The 22,052-nt window shown below is 45.3% G+C and overlaps 1 protein-coding gene across 1 annotated transcript in view; it reads right to left on the reverse strand.

The window, feature by feature from the left end:
• Positions 1-6,593, reverse strand: part of MAP3K9 (mitogen-activated protein kinase kinase kinase 9) — a 55,673-nt gene extending 49,080 nt beyond the window's left edge. The window contains exons 1-2 of the mRNA XM_062577430.1: positions 6,296-6,593; positions 772-1,185 (exon numbers count right to left, since the gene is read on the reverse strand). Coding sequence (XP_062433414.1) covers positions 772-1,185; positions 6,296-6,593 — 712 coding nt within the window. The remainder of the gene's footprint in view (positions 1-771; positions 1,186-6,295) is intronic.
• Between the last annotated feature and the right edge of the window lie 15,459 nt (positions 6,594-22,052).

Below are 22,052 nucleotides of genomic sequence, written 5' to 3' on the forward strand. Positions count from 1 at the left end.
AAGTATGCCTTTAAATGCAAGGCAGTTTTAGTCTGGGAAAATACATATACTACAAAAAAACACTACAACTGCAGAGGACATTAACATTACAAAAATATTCAGCACTATATCCAGAATCCTAAGTACCACAGCTTTAGTCTCCATGCTCTAACGGGCCAGCTGCATCCCACATAAAGCACCCACAAACACCAACTCAAGATCCGGGTGTTCAGAGAACGCTGCTGGGGCACTTTACTGGCACTTGAGTTGTTTTTGTCAACACCAGCTCTATGAGGGTTAGGGAGAAGATGCAGTTTGGCAGAGATAGGGTAGCTTTTCCCATAAGCAAAATGGGCCTACATTTCTACAGCAGAATTTAGCAAGTAAAGTTTAAGCTTAGGACCATTTATCTTTCCAAATGAGCATTTCTCTTTGAGCATTTCTCTCTCCAAGTAGGGAAAGGAGGATCTGCATTTCAAATTCAGCAAGACTTTCCAGCAAATAGGAGGCTGCTGAGATACCAGTAAAACTCAGATACTGTACATATATTAACTACCACAGAGGCATGGTCCAACTATAGTTGCTTTGGCATCCAACCATTTTAGTTACTTTTATATCCTGTAGTCTGTAGCACCATATTGTAGAGAACTAAACCCCTATGGGAATGGATTAGAGGATACAGTGGTTCACAAAAGCAGATTTCTAAATTAACATTATTCCCCTATTTCCTTTGTACTCCTTCTTTCTGAAATCCTACCCCAGTACCCTGGCTGTTCACTGTATAACACTTACTGTTGCTGGACTTGAGGTCACGGTGAATTATAGGAACAATTGCTTCCTCATGCAGGTAGTTCATTCCCCTTGCAATCTGTACCGCCCAGTTCACTAGTATGTCAGGAGGTATCCTTTTACCAGACAACACTCTATTCAGTGATCCTCCACGAGCAAACTCCATGATCAAGCAGAGATTAGGTTCCTTCAAACACACACCCCTGAGGGCGATGATGTTGGGATGCTTTAACATGGCAAAGAGCTTAGCCTCTTGGCGGACATTCTCAATGGTCTGGCTGATGTCCTCATCAGGGTCATAGCGAGCTGCCTTGACAGCAACCTCATCTCCTATCCATATAGCTCGATACACTTTTCCGAAGCCCCCTATGCCAATGATTTCCTCCAGAACAAGCTCGGAGAAGTCGATCTCCAGGACTAGGGAAAGAGGAAAAAAAAAACAACAAAAAAAGATTTTAACAACTATGCAGTCAGTATATAAACTGAAAAAGTCCACATTGCCCGACTTCACCCTTGCAAAATAAGTCAACCCTTAGGAGAAGAAATAATTTTCACTCTGAAACAATTCAAATGAAAGCAGCAGTCCTTTCCAACAATCATTATCAAACACAGTGTGATAAAATAGAACTTGCACTATTATAAGAAAACACTGTATGACATAGGCCAAATTCACCACCATTCACATTGAATAAGAGTGGCGAATGATATACTTAATAAAATAGCCTCATGTTAACATGCTGAAACTCTGTTAATGATACACCTTAATTCCCTACCATCAATGACAGGTCAGAAAAAAAAAATACTAATGGGATACAGTTTAGTTAAAAGCTAACAAAAGTTCCATCTTCTTGGAACGTCTCTGCTTACTTAGCTGTCGCTAACAAAAATTTCAAATCAAGCTTATTTTCCCCCACCTCTACAAGCTTTGCAGACTTGTTCCCCACAAGAGATCTCTCACCCATTTCTGATGAGAACGTGACAAACAGACAGATCAGACTACACACTGAGTATGCAGAGCCCGCAACAGCAAAAATGCTTTTTGATTATTACACAGTAGAGTTTTATTACAAAAAACAACTTGGAAAAATAGAATTATTTTGTATTCCCATGCACTCACAGCTATCTTTCATAGTTTACAGCCTGGCACAGCAGTCTAGTGGCTACATGGAGTTACATCATAAAAATCTGCAGATTTAGATGCCTTAATTTCAGTGTCTAAATTAGCATATAAATTAGCATCTGAAGCATAAGAAGTGAAAAAATAATCCTCTACAACCATACACTAGACAGTTTATGAAGAACCCATCAACAAAAGAATCCATTCAACACAGGCTAATGCAGAAGGGGAAACTCCCCCATTTAATCATGAATACATGTTGATATAACTGAATTTACAGTAGTGGTAGGCCAGTGGTGATATGTTGTTGATGCTATTCTCTCTGATATTTTGGTGGTTACCAATTACTGTTATATATATATATATATATATATTTTATTTTAAAGAAAAAAAATATTGGTATATAAGGATTTGAGTGGAAAGCCACTGGTACTTTTAATACTTTCCTGCAATTAATATTGCAAATCTGACATGCTTCCCTTGCTTTGGCAAATAGAGGAAATTAAGTCTATAAAGGACTTGCTCAAATCCAGGTATTAATTCAGAGCATTCAGAACTACACTACCCTGGTCTTGTAGTTACAGGGTTTATACAAAGACCTCTTTTCAGGCATTAAAAGAAATTACATGGACATTGAAAGAAAGAGAACAGACTAGACTCAGTTCAACCAAAATATTTTAGTTGTTTCAATCAAAAGCCTTTCCTAAGTATAATCCTACAGTACTGAATATTGTCACAAAACTTTAGAGTTGATGTAAACCCTCTGCTGCCCACAACTGCACACTTTTTCCTTTATTGAGCTCTGTCTTCCACTAACTTGATTTTAAAAGATCTGGCTTACTGTTGGTCACAAGTAAGTTTGTCAAAACTACAAGTAATTGAACACATACAGGTATGATATTGTCAGCCTTTCCATGCAATACAGCCAATACCTCAGGCTCCTTCGCTAGGGCTGTGAGGACATATGTGTTGTTTTTCGTGGTGTTCCATCATCCCTCATGAACAAAAGCATGATATCAAGCAAGGTAGCAAAACAGACCACGAAAGTTTTCCAAAAGGAAGAAAGGTCCTTTCCCGTCCAGAAGGCCAAAAAAAATTATTACTATAAATACACCTTTTCATTAGGACTGAAATTCAAGGATAGACACATACTTTGCTTTAAACTACATAACGGTTTCACTCCTGCAATAATAGCCTTGATGTTCAAATGGTGATGAGCTACCAATGACCAGAAAAAGAGTAGAGGGAAAGGAGCAGATGCTGACCAGAAACAATGAAGTTTTAAAACGGGACTATAGTAACAACGACAGCTACTGATATGAGACTGCTGTGTTGCTGTGAATTCACAGAAGGAGATGCTCTGCTACTTCTCTTTCATAGAGAGATCTAAATAGATGAAATGCCTGCTCCCGCCCCCTTGGGTCCGGGGAACTTCAGCACCGACAGAATCATCCCTTACCCTGTCCCTAGGCACAGGGCCAATTGAAAGCTTGAAAACCAACGAGCATAAGCCACAAGGCAAGTCTGCCAGGCGATGCCCCAAACCCCCGACGCTCGCCCGGGAAGGGCTCACGGGCGCGGGGGGCCGCGGAGAGCGGAGCGCGGCCCGGCGGTGCTGAAGGGACAGCTCCCGGCTGCGCCCCGCCCCGCGCCGCGCCGCGCCGCGCCGCGCCGCGCCGGACCGCGCCGCCCCTCCTCCGCTGCCGCGCCGCACGCAGAGGGGAAGCGCGCAAGGAAGGGGAAGGCAGGCAGGCTGCGGGCAGGAAAAGAAGGAGCGGGCAGGAAAGGCGGCCAAACGCACGGAAAGCGAAACTCGCTCCGTTCCCGTGCGCGGGCTTCTGCCTGCTGCAGAAAAGACGGTCCCGCTGGGTGCGCAAAGGCGCTAGGATAACCCTGGAGCGTAACACGTTACAAGATTTACGCTTCCAGATGAAATGTAACATGTTATATCGCAAGCTATTTTGCAGAGAAGCTTTTCTTTAATTTATGAGTAAGGTCTCAGCTTCACCTCGAATAGGTACGTTTCTTTAAGGCAAAACGGCCACCCACCCACCACAAGGGCAGTTTTCTCAGAAGAAAACAAGCTCACCTTTTTTAAAGTTTTTAGAAAGGGAACTTTGTGTTTAATCAGTTCCTTCCTTTTCATAACTTAGTTACAGAGCCTATGAGGCTGCAGATACAAGCAGTGCACAGCTACATCAGTGCATGGAAGACTTTGTTTTTCTTCACCTTTCTAAACGCATTAACCAATTTGTTAAACTCAAGTTTAATTTGGCAGACTTGCTGTACTGAACTGTAAAGGCAATGGGAATGTTTAGCAGATATTTTTAATTACCTTAAAATTTAAGAACTGACATGCTACCATCCCTTTGGGACTGGTAAGGAATTACAGAGCTTATAAACCATGAACCAGTGGCCATGTTGACAATAGCAAAATAGTTATTATTTAATCAGTATCCATTATGCCATATGATTATACTATTTAATTCAGCCCTTAGTGGGTAAAGGCCCATAGCACAGGTGAGGGTCCTTCAATTTGGCCCAGCACTGACAGTCTTAACAGGCTATGCAATAAGGGTACAGCTCTCATCTCTACCCCGTGCACGCACTGAGATAGGATTGAAGCATATTACTTTGATGACTGAAAGACAGCATGTAGTTACTAACTATATTACTACAGCTGTGAGTGGAAGCAGAGTCTCAGACATACACTCCAACACCTTTGTCAAACAATCTCTAGAACAATAACCTCAGACTACTCACAGTAAAGTTTATTATTCTTGTATTCCAATAAGCAAGTTAACTGTAGACTGTTATTCTGAACAGCTATCAAACTAACATCACCTGCTCTAAAAGGGATTATCATTACTTGCAAAGAGCAATTTGTCACATTAAACTTGAATATCCAATTCAAGAGCAACCAACCTTGCTATATAACTTAGGCTATAAAACCTCTCCAAACTGCATTGTTCCTTTTTTTTTTTTTCTTCTTTTTTTTTTTTTTTTTTTTTTTTTTTAATGTCATTCAGCATATTAAAAAAACTTCAGAGGAGAACAAGCTCTATCCCATCATGAACATATGGTTGATGACTTCAGGGAACAGAAGCTATGTAGTCCTGCTATGGCAGTGGAAGGGTAACACAAGGACAACGAGGAAGGTGCAACTCCATAACTGTTCCCGGACTATCAAACTGCAAAAAGTGTAGTAACATAGAAGAAGCCATAATTAAAAAGAGTGCCCTTGCACAATCAAAAACAGAAGGGGAGTTGGGGCTTCAGGAGTTTCTGCAGATATGATCCTCTAGGGCAAGGAAAGCTCACATTTTAACTGCCTCAGAGGCAAAAATCAACTAAGCATTTTCAGCATTTCCTGCACATGTGAGAAAAAAAACAAAACAAAACAAAACAAAAAAACAAACAAACAAAAAAAAGCTATACTGCTGCAGGAAAGAAGTAGTGCTAGTGCCCAAGCTAGCCCTTTTGCAGTCCCAAGGGCAATACTATGAACTAGTGTTTTACCTAAATGCTTTCAAGCAGACATAGAATAAGGGGCAGAGAGAAGCTATTAGTTTGTATTCCTTGGAGATATTATGTCCTAGATAGGACAGAACATCTTTTCACTCCTTTCTCTTTCTAGAAAAGCCTACTGTTTTGAAGATTTATTTTCACCTCTCCCCTCCCCCCCCAAAAAAATCTTCATATTAGCAGGAAAAAGTCAGAGGCAAGAATTGAGAAACATGATCTAGAAATAGCTATCTGAGACTGTTCCTCTTTCTACAGCTGTAAATGTCAGCTAAAAAAAATTGAAGGCACTGAAATGCCTTTACTCTCTGGCTTCAGCAAAGGCCTCAAAGCTGCACTAAGTTCACAGAAAAACTCCTCCACGCTTTTAATATCACACCTTACTCAAGCAACACGCAGGTAGGCCCGACCACTGAACTCGGGCGACTTATTCACAAGTATTTCAGAGCAGAATTTGCAAGAGGACAGAGTGCTAAGCAGGAGCCCGGTAACGCAGGTGAAGCGAATTCGTGAGTTAAATAATACGCTCCCTCTCCACGAGGAGAAAGGAGCGCGCTGCAGGAGGGCTGGCAGCGCCCCCGGCTCGCGGGGGGCCGCTGCTCCCCAGCCAGCCCCCTCCGCCGGGAGCTCCCGCGGGGCCCGGGAGAGCCGCCGCCGCCGCCCCGGAGGCCTCCACGCACCAGCCCCCAGAAACGCGGGGCTTCGCCCAAGGGCACCGACGCGGCGCCGCGGGGCTGGGCCTCCCCGCAGGGAAGCGCCGGCCGCAGGGCGGCTGCGGGCGGGGGGAACCGCGCCGCCGGGCCGAGCCGAGCCGGGCCGAGCCGTGCCCCCCCCCGGGCCGAGCCGAGCCGAGCCCACCCCCCTCCCCCCCCCCCGGGCCCGCCTTACGCTGTATGGCGGGGGGCGGCGGGTAGCGGGCCCGCAGCTCGGGGCCGCCCCCCTGCACGCCGCTGCTCACGTAGTTGCTGGGGAAGATGCCGACGCGCTGGTCGATCTTGCCCGTCCACCAGCCCTCATCGCCGGACACGTGCGCGTCCCGGGACAGCACCTGCACCACGTCCCCCGGCCGCAGGCTCAGCTCGTCCTCGCCGCACGCCTCGTACTCGAAGACGGCGGTCCAGAGCGGGCCGCCCGGCGGCTCGCCGCCGCCCGCGCCCTCCTGGCTGAGCGCTGTGAGGGGCTCCATGGCGAGGCCGCTCCATAGGGGGGGGCGCCCGCTGGAGCCGGGCGCTGCGGGGAGCGGCGGGGCCGGGGCCGCGGCCGCCGCCTATTGTTCATGCGGCCCGGCGCCTGCCGGCAGCGCCGCCGGGCGGCGGGGCCCGCGCGGGGCCGCCTCAGCCCAGCGCGGGGCCCGGCGCGGGCAGGCAGCGCGCACCGCCGAGCCGCGGGCCCGGCGCGGCCCGCCTCCGCCCGCCGCCGCGCATCCCGCGGCCACCTGACCCTCTGGCAGCTTCGGCGGCGGCCGGGGGGGAGGGGAAGGAGCGGCCCCGCCCCCTCGCTGCTATTGGCTCTCGCCGCCGCCCTTCAACGCCTCCCTTACCTGATTGAAGGCCGCCGGGCGCTTGGCCACGCCCCCTCCCCGCCCACCCGCTCTGCCTGGACGCTCGCACTCACCGGTGTCCCCCCAGTTGGCCCCCGCCCCGTCAGCTTTGGCTTCTCATTGGCCTAGCGGCGCTTGTCAGTTAGGCGCTCCCAGTTCCGCCTTCGCCGCCTCTTATTGGCTGGGAGCAGGGGGGCAGGACACTGGCCCGGAGCGAGGGTGGGGGTTCTTCCTTCCCATTGGGGGAGCGGGGAGAGCTTCGTCTGCCGTCAGCCGGGGGGCGGGATCAACCGAGGCGCTGCTAGCCAATGGCAGCCGGGGACCGCCGGCGGGCGCACCTGTGGGGAGAGCGAGGCGGGCCGGGCCGCGGCCGCGGGGCCTGAACCGGGCCGGGCCGGGCCGGGCCGGGCCGGACCAGACCGGGGAGCAAGTGCTAGTCCCGCCTCAAAACCGGAGCTGAAATGCCCCCGGGCGCTCCCGCGGCGCGGCCGCGCAGTGGCGCTGGCGGGGCCGCCTGGAGCGGAGGCCTAATCCGGGTCGGCGTTTCGCGCTGCTCCGGTCGTGCTCGCTGCATTTCTCTGCGGGCGCTGCCTAGCCGTTACTGGCAAGGTGAACGTGGACGCAGCCCGAGGGGAAGCACTTACGGAACGTTAAACCGCGGCGTGTGTTCGTCAGCCTGTAGCTGCCGGGCCTCGCAGCGAGGATTCCTCCTTGCCGCCGCCGTTTTTCCGTTTGCAAAGACAACAGACCTCATGGGAGGATCTGTTGCACGGGAGTTTTCCTTCCCCGTGGCTGTAGTTTTCATGTGGGTCCTCGCTCAGTCGCCTTTAGCCAGGCGTGCTGGTTCTGAGCGCCAGCCCGAGCCTCCCTGAGCGTACGTGCTCTCTTCGCAGCTCCGTCAGATACCAGGCTTAGCTTTAGCTTAGTGTTCTGTAAATGGAGTTACACAGTTCTACCCTCTGTAAGATTTAGTTTTTTTAAAAAAAACTTCCCTAGTGAGATACTTGTTTTATGTACAGAGCTCTTAAATTTTGTGCGGTTGGGCTTCATCTCCGTATTACATCTCTGCTTGTGTCAGTGTCGGGGCTCCGTTCTAGAAAGAGCGGTGAAGGTCTAGAGAAGAGCGTGCTCTGAGTTACAGAAGTAGTTCGTAATCCTTACTGTTTGTGAAATACTTGAATTTGCTGGTCTGTTTTCTGGGGAAATGCCTTCACCCCCCTCAAACTTAGTGATACGTTTTGGAGGACCTGTACAGAGCTGAATATTTTCCAGTGCCTTTCTTTCCACAAATCTCATATTTATTTCTGACAAACACACACACACACACACAAAAACAATATACATACATACATATATATATATACACACACCTGGCCTAGAAAGAACTGCCGTATTAATCCTTATTTTTCAAATGAAGAGCAAAAATGTGTGTACTTGGAGTCAGAATTTACATTTCATCATGAAACACTGAAGAATAAGGCATGCTCGCCCCACTAGTTTTCAGATTGAACTTGTCTGACAAGTAAGCTTTAGGTTAGGTTTTCCCCTCTATCTCCATCTCCTGTTGCCAGAGTGAGGATGGATCTAAGGACGCATCCTCTCCACTATTCGTTTGCTGTTGAGGGTGTGCTTTCACAACAAGGCTAAGCTTATCCAATATTAATCACTCTGATGCTGAAAGGGACTTTCCTGCCCCTCGTCACATGCTTGACCTGCTTTCCTGATTCCAACTGTAGCGATTGCACGGCCGCGGGGTCATTTTGGCTTATTTATCCAACTGAAAGCTAAGCTACGAAGTAAAAGCAGTTAGTTTTCTATCAGCTCTAGGCTGATCTGGCCTGCACCAGGACTGCATGCTCATTAAAACCAGCAGGACAGGACAGGTGAGGGGGACAGCCAGTCTTTCCTTTTGGCGACAGCCGATGGTTAGATTAGTTTGTCTCAATCACGAAGTTGAGGGGTAACAAATAGTTGTATTAGTAGTTTTTGCAGTTCAAACAATAGATAGTTGAGATGAAATCTGAAGAACTAGTGCAAATGTCCGTATTTAAAACTGCCAGAGTTACATTTCTCTCTGATTTAATTATGGAAAAAATGGGGTCTTTAATTCACACAATGAGGAAATACTTTGCAAAATGAATATTAAAGATTTGTAACACCAACATTTTAGTAAGAGTTGCAACAAAATATAGGTTTCTTGTCTTTCTGCTATTTGGCACCTATTTTGATCACTGCTATAAAATACTGAAGGATTTAAAGTGGAGAGTTGGTGAATGTAGATAGTGGAAACCGTGAGAAAAAATGGCTTGTGCATGCATTTGGGTTGTCTGTTGTCGTGGCCTAAAAAGAGGACAGGACCCTGCCATCTGGTGGTCTTGGTGTGGTAGTACACAACTTTATTAACAGCTTCTGCTCTCCTCCTCCCCCCTTTTTTTTTCCTCCCCCTTTTTTCCCATGATGTGTTTGGCTCTACAGCATCACTGACTCAGGGATCTCAGAGAGCAAGTGCCTGGAGCTGGCAGACTTTCCGGAGAGTGCTCTGGAAGGACCAGGATAGGCTTTCCCCAATCTCACAGTTATCTCTTGGCATCTTTTACCAGCCGTGTCAGAGACTGTTTTCTGGATGAAATTGGCTTTGGCCTGATTGGGAAAGCTGTTGTTGCGATCTAGGTAGATAGATCTAATGGATATTTCAGCCACTGGTAATAGACAGAAGAACATAGCATTAAAAAGTGTCTCCGTGCAGTCTGTGAATGATGACATTTTACCATTTGCAAGCTACAGAAGAAGTTTCGAAAAAGCGCATGGCTTTCTGGTGAACATACAACCTACATGCTGTAGTGGGGATATTTTCTTACATATTTTCTCACAGGATTGTATGGTCCTGTTATTATTCAGCAAATCTGAATAGTGGGAGTTAGATTCTTGGTATAAATGGACCCAGTTCTAAAAGTCTGTCAGAATCCACACCCATGGTTTCTCAAGGTTTGGGTATAGATTTTGGTTTAACATGTTTTAAAAGGAGACTCTAACCTGACAAATGTGCATGATAGCCTGACTTCTTCCAAACTGGGAATTTTGGACCAAGGATTTTAATTCAAGCGCATTTTTACTTATACATTAAGACAACAGAAATGATTAGAGGATACACAAAAAGGCCAGTATATCCCAAGCCCTTGTTTTGAGAAGCCATGGAAGGAGCTCAGTTTTATTCACATATACTTAGAACCATGGTCTCAGCTTTTACCCTGTCTTCCATGTGATGTTTGTGCAGACTACTAAAAATGACATTTCTCTTCTCTCTTTGCTGGACCTAGTGCTGCATGTTACTGTGCCTCAGTGCTCTGAGCAAGGAAAAAAAATCAAAATGCTACAGAAAGAAGGAAAGGGAATGTCCAGAAAGAAGAAAAAATACCAACATAGTCAAACTGCATCACAGTACTGGAATACTTCCAATTATAGCTATGACGAAAGCATATATCTACCAGCGCAGTGAGAAAGCATAAAAGATGAGGGAGATGCTCCTTAGTACATCTGCTTAGTGCAGCTCACTCCTTTTAAATTCCATGGTACTTTATATAGCATGTTAAATTAACCCATCACTAATGCTCTCATTTTGCTAATACCATTTCAGAAGATCTTTCTCAGATGTGTTGCATGCTTTTGTCAATAGATATAACCATATAAAACACTGTGGAGATGTACCTTAGGCCAGTAGACGGAGTTATTTGATCAATTTGTGATAACAGCTCCTCAAACAAGGGAAGTTTTACTGACAGATTGATTCTTCTACCACTATAGAGTGCCTCTCTGCATATCTGTAAAACGGAAGTGTGTTTTTCCCCCACTTTAAAACAGTATTGCCTTGCAAACATCGCCATAGGGGAGGTTTGTTCTTCATGTAGGGGAGAGAGGCAAGCCACTGGCAACATAAGTTTTATGAACTGTGCTGTGCTAGCTAGGAGGGAGGCTGGGAATCGGGGTCTATAGCATCGGAGTCAGGAAAAGAGAGAGCTCTGCTCTGCTTCATAAAATATATATGTTAATCTCCCAGATGGTTATCTCTTCTTTCTTCATAGAACAGATGACCTGGAAAACAAACAAGACTGAAAACTGTGGGTAGTGGAAATTCTGGGCTGAGTAAGATCTGGGAGCTTCCAGCAGATTTCACAGTCAGACTTACCTGTTTAGTTTGAATTTGTTTTGATAATAAAATATAGCAACGATTACATGACTGTTGTTACAGGTCTCAGTATGATTTCACATGTGCCACATAGCGTAAGGTAGTGATGCAATTATCATTATTCACAGAAGAAAAATAAGACAGACTTTCAGATGAGATTTCTGCCTACACTAATAGATATACAGCTAACTGAAATGTTGTTTGACTTTAGTTTTGCGATAATTTCCACTTACATCCTGTGTGTTGTCTCAAAAGTGCAATCCAAGCCACATTTATAGATCCTGTCTCATTTGGCACTGGTGAGGGGCCACTCCTGCAGAAGAACACTAAAACTCTGCACTGCTACGCGAGCAACGTTGTGCCACAGTTTTGCAAATGTGTAGAACAATTAATATAGCTGATCTGAACAGAGGAACCGAGAGCAGTGCAATGCAAATGCACCCACTGGAGTTTGGCAGACACTAGAGAAAACCTTTCGGGAAACAGCCCTGACGTCTTTACAGCCACTGGTGGACTTGATCTTCCTTTCTATGTTTCATGTTAAAAATGTGACAGCAGCACAATACCCATCAGTGCCATGTCCAGCATCTGGCTCAGCACTGCTTCAGTGCTCTGCTTCCTAATGCACGGCCAGCAAGGCCTGGGGCACCCTGGCTTTCCTTAGAGGCCTTCTGTCCAAGCAATGACCCAGCAAAGTCTCCTCTGTTAGTCCATGGTTTTGTTTAGGTTTAAAGTTTCTCAAACAAAGAGTTTGGGTCAATTTTCAGGGTGCCACCCTCAAATAACTTCAGAAACGCAACAAAAAAAAATGAAGAATCCTGCATCTGAACTGAAACCATGAAAGACAGATACAAGCTTTTTTCCTAATTCTAACTGTCCTGAGCTAAGCTGAGACTTAAAACATCTGTTAGAGACGCCAGGGTTCATATCCAAATCACAGCTTTGTGATCCAGAGCATAGCTCCTCTAAATGTTTTGTCATAAACACGTTACAGAGTTATAAAATAAAATAGATAGTCTTTTCATTTGGTATAAAATAATACCTGTGTTGATTGAGGCTGATGTCTTTTTTTCTCTAAGATGTATTCAGTAAGCTAGCTTACTATGCAGGATAATAAACCTCAATCTAAAATAAGATCAAATAGGTCAGTACAGTAGTAATTGTTTTTTTCCCTGTTGTCTTGAGGGAACAGGCAACATTTGCCTGCTGTCTCCTTTTATTTGCAATCACAGTTTAAACCCTTAGCAGAGTTATTAGAGGAGCCGTCTTCAAAAATGTATGACTCTAGTGGAAAATTTTCAGTCTTGATTTCCCAATATAATGCCTACTCTTTGCCTAGTGACTAAGCTCAGCTATGATATTGTATCCATTTAATATTTCATAAGGCTCCTGGAAGGGGATTTCCTTGTACTTGCATGGAAATGGAGATAAATTTGTTTTGATCTTTCAGTGGGTGTGGGGAGAAATACACATAATGTTTTTACTGTAATGCCATCTCTCAGTACTGGCAGCACCAGCTCCATAGACAGCCAGAGCCATCAGCTCACTGAGCAAGAATACCCTGTCAAACTATTGCAGCTATCGCAAGGAGTTTGCCTTTACATACCAGAATTAATTTATGTTACCATTTTTTTTCCTTCCTTAATTGGCATATGGTGGACTCTGGCTCTGGGTACCATAGAGGCACTCCACAGCTCTGTGCAGCTGAAGCTTCTGCAGAATGGGAGATGAGTGTGACTCACGGCATTAGCCTACGCAGATCAGCGCCAGACTCCAGACTGTTGAGTGTCTTCGACTCTAATTGGTACCTGAGTAGTTATCAAAAGATAATATTAAACAAAATTAACTTCTGACAGATACATGCCTCCTTCTTTCTCACAGTGTGGTATTTTCCCTCCAAATTATGCTGCTGAAAGTACCTGTATGTGTAAGATGCATTAGAGTATGAATGACAGGCTTTTTTAACATAAATATTCCTCAAGCATAAGTTTTCCTGCTCCACTGGTGATAGAATTTGGAATTTTATGTCACTAAGAAGCTGAGATTCTCAGCTTCTATCCTAAAAGGCTTTGCATAATAGACTCTATTATCCTAAATTTTTATGCACAGATGAGTAATATTCTATTTTATTTGGAGTCAGCTTGGGTGCTTATATTCAAAATAAGTAAGACACTTGGCTTTATAGGAAAAGGGAATTTGAAAAACAGTCACAATAAAGTCTTGTACAATTCTTAGATCTTTCAATATATATTTTTCCTGTAACTTGTGTCAAACTAATGGGCAACAGGGTAGAGATGAGCCAGCACCCAACAGAATGAGCACTCAGTTCGCTCACAGTGAACCGTTTGTCAAGTATTCACCTCCAGTTCATGCCAGCAAAGCCTCTACTTTATTCCACCGCAATATTTACTCTTGCTAGATTCCACGCTGCTCCTACCAAAGTATAACAGGACTGAAAACTGCAACACAAGTTAACACTTAACTGGGATTGTAGACGGGCTTCTAGTGGAATTAAAACACCGAACCAATGCACCATTTTCATGTAAGCTTCAGGAAAACCTGGTGTGCTATTTACCTGTATTATTCTGAATACATATATAAAATGTATTATAGCAAGACCATTTCATGGCTACAAAAAAATCACTTTTCTCCCACTTTCATCCTGTTATCTCTACCTTTCTGATATAACAGCTTCTTCGCTGCCAGCAAAGAACTGGAGTAAAAGTAATAAGAACTGTGCTTCCTTTTTATCAAATATCAGTGTACGAATTCTTTTCACTGCTTATTCCTAGCAGAGGGTACCTTTCCTGAAGTTGTCAACATGGTGCCAAAATTTCTTAAGTGGATAATAAAAGGAAAGGTTAACAAATTCTGCAGCTCTCTGGAGAGGAGGGTCCGTAGTGAGGCAGGTCTCGTCACCCACGCGCCGCGGGAGGTCCACGCGTGCCCCGGGGCGGCAGTGCGAGCCGCCGGGCCGTCCCGCTGCTCCTCAGGCCTGCCCCGGAGATGCAAGGGGCAGCGCGGCGCTCCCAGCAGCCGGCCCGCCCTTCTTTGCGGGCGGCGGTACCGGTGAAGCGGGGCGGAGACCGCCTAAGCGGCGGGAGCGGGAACTAATTGACATCGGCATTCTCATCAGCCCCAGTCAGCGCAGCAACAGAGTGAGACCTTCGGCTTGAGGAAGGTTAAACTAAAAAAAAAAGGTGGTGGTGGTGGGGGAGGCAAGGCGAGGCGGAGAAGAGCGTGTCCGCTCCGGGCGGCGGCGGCGCCGCCTGCCGCCGCCGGGGGGCGCCGTGGGGCCGGGCGCCCGCACCGCCGCGCACCGCCCCGCCCCGCCCCGCCCCGCCGCGCCCCGCCCCGCACCGCCCCGCACCGCACCGCCGCGCACCGCCCCGCACCGCCCCGCACCGCCGCTCACCGCCCCGCCCCGCCGCGCACCGCACCGCACCGCCGCTCACCGCCCCGCACCGCACCGCCCCGCACCGCACCGCCCCGCACCGCACCGCACCGCACCGCACCGCCGCTCACCGCACCGCCCCGCCGCGCACCGCACCGCACCGCCGTGCACCGCCGCGCACCGCCGCGCACCGCACCGCCGCTCACCGCCCCGCCCCGCCGCGCACCGCACCACTCCGCCGCGCCCGCACCGCACCGCCGCGCCCCACCCCGCCGCGCACCGCACCACCCCGCCGCGCCCGCACCGCACCGCACCGCACTGCCGCGCCGCGCACTGCCCGGCCCCGCGGCGGCGCCCGGCCCGCGGCGGGCGGAGAGGAGGGGAGGGGAGGGGAGCGGAGCGGAGGGAAACCACCCGGGCGGCAGCACCGCGCACTAGCACCCCGCGGGTCTGCGCGGCAGCGGGCGCCCAGCCCCTCTCCCCCAGCACCGCCCTTAAAATCCAGTTTATTTTTCCATTCTGCGGTAACAATGGAGAAATTCTTGCATGGGCTATTTCGGGTCGTGCTGGAGGCGCACGCTGTTTCCTCAGGGCCGAAAGCTCATTGTTTTTATTCACTTGCATGAAGCAATTGTAGTCTGCATTGGACGTATTTGTTTTCCAGTTCCTCAAACCATTATTACCTTTTCCTGTTCTCCTTGAGAAAATGGACCTTTGATACTCTGCCAAGCTGTGTTATTTAATTTCCTGCACATTTTGGATGAAATCATGACAAAGGCAGGCACTTTTACCAAAGGGAAAAAACATCACAGGGAGAATGTGGAAGAAAACCTTACTCTGGAAAAAAGCAGGTTGCGTAACACTGGAGGAATGAGGTGGTGTGAGTCATCCCACTCACGAGCACTTCCTCGGTTAGAGTTTTCACCCCATCCAGGAGCGAGTCTGCCAGGCCACGGCTACATCCCACGGCCAGTAAGCCCAGCCAGGGGCACAGCAGCAAATACAGAGCAGTGTATATGCAGCTCCTTGCATATATAAGACACAATCTCAAGATTACCCGTGCAGAAGCACATCAACTCTCTTTCCTGCATTTTACAGCTAATGACGCCACTAAACACAGCATCGTCTAGGTGTGCAAGGAGGTCTGGAAGATTTAGGTCCACAGATTCCCTAAACACCAGGTTCCTGCTTGGAAGAGACCATGGTTATGTGTCATACTACTCTTCCCACACTTTTCCTTCACCTGCTCCAGAACAACTCCCTCTTCCTCTGAAAACAGTTTTATTTTAATTTCTTTCAGATTTAGACCTTTTAATCTTCTATGGACTTACATGTGCCATGACATTCCAAATGTAAGAAAAAAGAAACGCACACTTCGAGGATGTAATATTGTTCCTCATTCTTAAAAACTGTGCAGTAAGGTGAGGTAGGGGTGTAATTCATTTTTGCTCAGAGTTTGAATTAGTCTTGATTCAAATGTAACTATACAGGTACATCTAGGATTCCTGCTTTTTTCCTCTGCTCTGACTGATTCAGAGAATGTTTCCAGGTTTATATCCACAGAGACTGAACGCCATCAAAAATATCAATAACTCTCAGCATATTTCTATGTTATTTAGGATAGAGTTAGCAAGAAGAATCACCAAGAGAATGGCTCTTGCTATCTTACCAGCGGGAAGGAGAAGAGGTGTTATCGTAAAGGATAAGCATTTGGAAATGCACTCTCTCGTTTTCTCATAGACTATACAAGGCAGCACACACCGCCTGTACAGCCATCTCCCACAGAACTTCCTTGAAGGTCACTCTAGCTAACTGAGTTTGATGGATTTTCCTGCAATATCAGTCACCTTCTACTAAACACTTTCAGCCTGGAGCTGATGTTCTTCTATCACTTCATTAAATTCAGTCCCTTGTAATTTGTTTGTTGTATTTATGAGCAAATTTGACAACATTAAGCACTTATTTCATAGTTGTTGAGAGCATGAGGTTGGTAGAACCAGGAGATGCAATTAGATAGTGAGAATAGCATCTGCCAGAAGCTCCTACCAGGCCTGCCAATCACATACGAGCCTTTTTGAGAAGATTTATGTTGTTTAGACCTGTTGCTAGGAGTAAGGCAGAAAGGAGGCTTGTGAAAAGTTGGATTATAATAAGCTCTGAACTATTTCCTTCTAAGAGCTAAATCCTAGAGACCTGCATTAAAAAAAAAAAAAAAAAAAAAAAAAAAAAGGGAACTTGAGTGCAGTTTTCCTGACATCAGTGGAAGTGATAGTCATGAATAAATATGCTTTTCAATACATAGCTTGCAAGATTAAACATAAACCTGTGACTAATATCTTTTTCTTTTCCATTTAGAATGTTGTTTGTTATCTACCACATACTCATTTAAAGATTTAAAAGAAAACATTTAGTTGCATCAATACTAACAAAAGCATGAAGTAGCAGAAAGTCCTAGGCTTAAAATTTTGGCCACCTGTGCTTAGCAGTGCTGTTACCACAAGAATGTTTTTCAAATGATTTGTATAACACTCAGTATTGAGTTAAATCTTGGAAGTACATTTTATACTGCAAAATAACTTTTTGTGGTTCAAATACTGTTTGCATCAAAATATCCTTTTTCATGTCATGTCACATGCTGAAACAATGGTGAAAGGATAAATCACTCAAAACCTAATTTTAACTTCTGTAAATTTTATAATAGGGTCTCTGATTTCTGTAAAGTTTAGATAACTTCATATAACAGATACATGCAGTTAGCTTACAGATTTCTGGTGCAACCATCACCAGCATTTCTGGGTTCCATAAGCAGAATTAGGCAAAGTATAAATCTCTCTGAAAGGGTTGCCTGCTCCACCCTTCCTTTGTTTCAAATTCTCTTCTGATTTTTTGATTTTGGGGTTATTTTTAATGTTACATTATTTCCATTGTTTATCTCCAGAAAAGTGTTTCCAGGCCATTCTGCAGTCATCGCTATTCTGGGAAGGCCTATGAAAAGATAAAAGTTATACACTTCGCAGGCAGATGTGGTCAGAAATACATGAGTAACTGCCATTAGCATCACACTCCTATATCTAACTCTTTCTCTCTCTAATAGTTTTCTCCCAGTTCATTTTCACTGCATAATCCATTGAAGATTTCCCAGGGGGTCTTTCCATGCTGAGAACTGATAAAGAATATACCAATGAAATAAATACACTAATGCTATTAATAGGGACAATTTGCTGGAGCCAGACCTGGAGCCAGGAGGCTCTAGCAGCTGCACAAGTCCTCCATGCAAGTGGCTCTCAAGAAGCAGAGATCCCTCTGGGTGCCCAAAGATCCATGAGAATCTGCCATGAAGGATTTACAACCTCATCTGTGATGTTCAAAATCCTTTATTCCTGAGCAAATGATCAGGAAGGAACTCAGCGATGGGTTGCTCATTGTTGCGCACAGAATAGATGCCAGTTCTTTCTAGATCTCAATAAGAAAGAATTTCCACTTGAATCTTCAGGCATAATTCAATGTTTAATCAGAATATTCAAAGATAGGAGTGGAATAAAAGATGAGCAACTAAATCTTACATTCCTTCTGATGCTAGGAACCCTGAGATGACACTGCATCGGACAGACCTCTCAATCAGGACACAGCATGCTGTGCAGACCCCTTGGCCGTAGGATAAACTTAGCCAGCTAATCGTAACAGCGGAGCCTGTAGGCAGCTCCCACTTGGCACCAGCAATTACACCACCTGTGTGTCCTCGTCTTTATCTAAATGTGTAGCAACATATTCTAATGTGAACATCCTTTCGCTCAACAGTAGGAAAGATATATAAAATTGGTTTTGTCTAAGAAAAACCTGTAAGACCAAATGCTCGTGAACCTCATCATGGGTAGAATCTGCATGTCGTACCCTCATTGAGAGGTCCATCTGATGCTGTATCGTATTGGGTTTCCCAGCATCAGAAGGAGCCACAGTTCTCCACTCAACATGATGATTCATTGTGCCACCACTGTTAATGAGGGTCATCAAGCTTTACCTATATGACAGGCAAAGGGATAAATGTAAAAATTGAAACACAAACTGTTTTAGAAAATAGACTAAGTACTATCAGCTAATGCAGCTGAAGGATTATTTGCACTACCTTATACATGTGCCGTCCACTTGTACTTCAGAAAACTGCGGAATATGCATCAAAAAAAGCTATTGTCTGAAAAATTATGATGTTTCGGAACTTGGGGTATATGCTCTTGTACACATATATGTATATACATGCATGTGTGTGCTTTGTGTTTGCGGGGAGTATCTTACAGGATTACAGCAAAAAGATAGCCGAAAGTAGAGGCTCCATGGAGAAACTGAGTTGAATCAGAGTGTGTATGTGTTTGTGTGTAGTCATGGATTTCCTTCACTGTAGGAGTTTCCTCCACAGTTAGCTTAATATAAAATACTATCTTTGGAGGGTAGGTTAAAATCAGTTGCCCCTTGAATTGCTACAGCAAAATCTGCTCACCCAGCAGGGGATGGAAAAGATCTTTGCAGTTGCTCTTCATTTTCCTAAGGCATAATCATGCCACCAGTTGTCAAAAGACCCTGTCTTTAAAAGCCATATGCCCTATCTAATAACATCATTGTCACACTGCTATCAAGCTGCCCTCATTCTGCTGCAATTGTGCCTCATTTCATCAAATATTTCAGGCAGTGATATGGCTTAGGATGATGGCTTCCTTAAGGTAGTGTTTGGATGGCCTAGAGAAAAAGGAAAGATTGTCTAAGACGGCCTGGGTCTGCACTTCTGTGATTCATGGAATGTTACTCATGGGATTTTCTTTTTTAGTAGCTCTTCAAAGGGCTGCTGGAATCCAAGTTGCTTTATATCTGCCATGAAGTGGCAATGTTTCAGGGCACTCCCCTCAGATTAATCATCATTTTCATATTCTGAAATCTGTTAACTGTACCTTCAGCCATTGCCAGTTCAAGCAAATATAAAAACAGTAGTCACAACACCTCAGTGTATGATGTCATCAGACCTTCTAAGCTAAGCAGGTCTGACCTGCCCAGTATTTATCTGGGAGACCTCCAAGGAACACAAAGAAGCATACAGGAAGTGGCAGATCTTGTGGGGAACTGACATTTCTTGTCAGCATGAATCATATAACATCTTTGGGAATCTAAATCTTGGTAGTTTAAAAAATGGCCCTGCTTCTCCTGAGACCAACCCATATTGGTGCTGAAGCAGAGTGTGACTGGAGATGTTACCTTCCAGAAGGGATTTGAAACTGAGATTCCATAGTTCTTTTCTCAAATTCAGTTTGTTAACTATGGCCACTTTCCATCTCAAGGCAATGAATTACATACTGTTTCCAATAGTCTTGAATGTCAGAATTATGCTTCACACCTCCTACTACAGCGCATAGTCACTGCCATATTTCACTTCAGACAAAGCTGTATTCAGCAAGGAGTCTTACGTACACAGTCAGCAAAGCTGTTGTGATCAGACAGAAATATAAAGTTAATATTTTATTTATTCAGAATGAGCTTAAATCTGAAAAAGATCAAGGGAAATTGCCAAGGCGCTAGACCCTCTGAACTGATCTGCTTGGGCAAATTATCTGCCTTCTTGTATGAAATCCGATCACATGAAATTGTGACTTGTACTCGCTATGACTTTCCCCACCCTGCAATGCTACTGGTTATTCCACAGATTTCCTCTGTTCTTGTATATGCACACTACACTTAGCACCCTCCTATGCCCCTACCTCAACACAACAGCTTCTTCCACAGTTCCCTGCAACAATCTCCCCAACCCATGTTCCCTGTCTACGTATTTTTGGCTGACTAGCTATGCAAGAGATAGTCCATGCTATGGATAATATGAAATTACATGCCTGTTGATAGGCCAATCATTTTATGACTGTGCTCCAAATATTGCCCACATTTCAGCTTTGTAGGTACTAATTTTGTCCTCTTCCCAGTGCCCTGAAATCAGTAGACATTTAATATTTTAAAAACTTCTGTCTATCTGACTGTGATTGAAACTGAAACCCTCTCCTGAGCAGAGACTTACCAATCCTAATGGCTTAACTTTCTTAGAAAAATGGCTAAAAAGAGTCATAAGAGAGAGCAATTCTTTTAAAACTCAAAAGATGGTCTTGTGGACTCGTTTGCGTGCCCTATAGCTTTGAACTTCAGACGGTGAGTTTTAAGTGTGAACAAAGATCTTAATTAGGAATTTATCCCAGTGGCACCATGAATCATTGTTCGGTAGAAATTTCTTACAGTGAGGCACTGCTGTGCTGTAAAGTTTAAAGAATGTGGTATAAATGCTGCTAAAATACTGTCAGCTCAGTGTCTGGATATTCTAATTTTAGCCTTGTTTATTATGTTTCATCTCTATGGTGGTTTTAGGAGATTCTTGTATCAGAAATGCTAAAAATGCCTCCCTGTTCACAGAGACCTTCCAGTCACTGGGACATTGATGACACTTTTGTGACTGATTTCTGCATGGACAAGTTCACAGAATTAGATCCTGTAATGTGAAAGTGAATGGTAAAGTCTACTGTGTCATAATTTTCTTGCAAGAAACATAGTATCATCTCTCAGAGGAAAGTTCACCTTAAAACTGCAAATTACTCTCTATCTCTAGCAATGGGAGTCTTAAGCCATTCCAGTTGGTTTTTCAGTCATACTGAAGCACCTGGAAGAATTGTAGAATCAGTAAGGTTGGAAGGGACCTCTGGAGATCATCTAGTCCAGCCTCCCTGCTCAGCAGGGTCACCTAGAGCATGTTAGACAGAGTTGCATCCAGGTGGGCCTTGAAAGATCTCCAGAGAAGGAGACTCCACAACCTCTCTGGACTGCTTTGGTGGCATTAAAAGGACCAGGCTTTCTAAATATGTATAGCAGAAAGATGCATAGAGACAATTTCTAGAGAACAAAGAAAAAGGAGTGGAGCTGAAGATACTGCTGTTCTAGTGGTGAGTTATAGGAGGTTGCCATCACCAAGATTTTGGTAAGAATTCTTTTCTCCTTAGCTCTCACGGGACTTCCTTGTCAGCGTGGATCTAACTTAAAACTTGTTCCCCTTTAAGCATTCCTCGATAATAAAAATCTTAGGTAAGTGCTCTCTGGGAAAAAAATCTGACTTTAGTTGTGGTTGTCTTAAGAAAACCACACATCCTAGGGAGTTTGCTAAAAAAAGCTTTCCTACTCAAACAGCGTAGCAGGCAGCTGAGACGAACTGCAAGGGCAGAATTAATGGTACTCAGTTTTGTGGTTCAGGCGTGTGCAGATCAGTAGTTAGCATCCTCTGCTCAGTGAACTGAACTCCTGCTAAGTAGCACGGTGAAATACTACCGAGAGCTGTATTAGTCATAGGTACAGAAGAAAGGAAGACAGAAAAGAAAGGAAGAAAAACCCTCTTTCTCTCCTTTCTTGGTATGTGAGTGCAAGAACTTTGTTTTTCCACCCTGAGAGAGAGGGGATGCTGCAGCCTGCCCTCAGAAGTGCCCGGGCAGGGTGCATCCTGAAAAGCCGGGTGGATCTGCAA

This window comes from Rhea pennata, chromosome 5 (assembly GCF_028389875.1).
Source record: "Rhea pennata isolate bPtePen1 chromosome 5, bPtePen1.pri, whole genome shotgun sequence".
Lineage (NCBI taxonomy): Eukaryota > Metazoa > Chordata > Aves > Rheiformes > Rheidae > Rhea > Rhea pennata.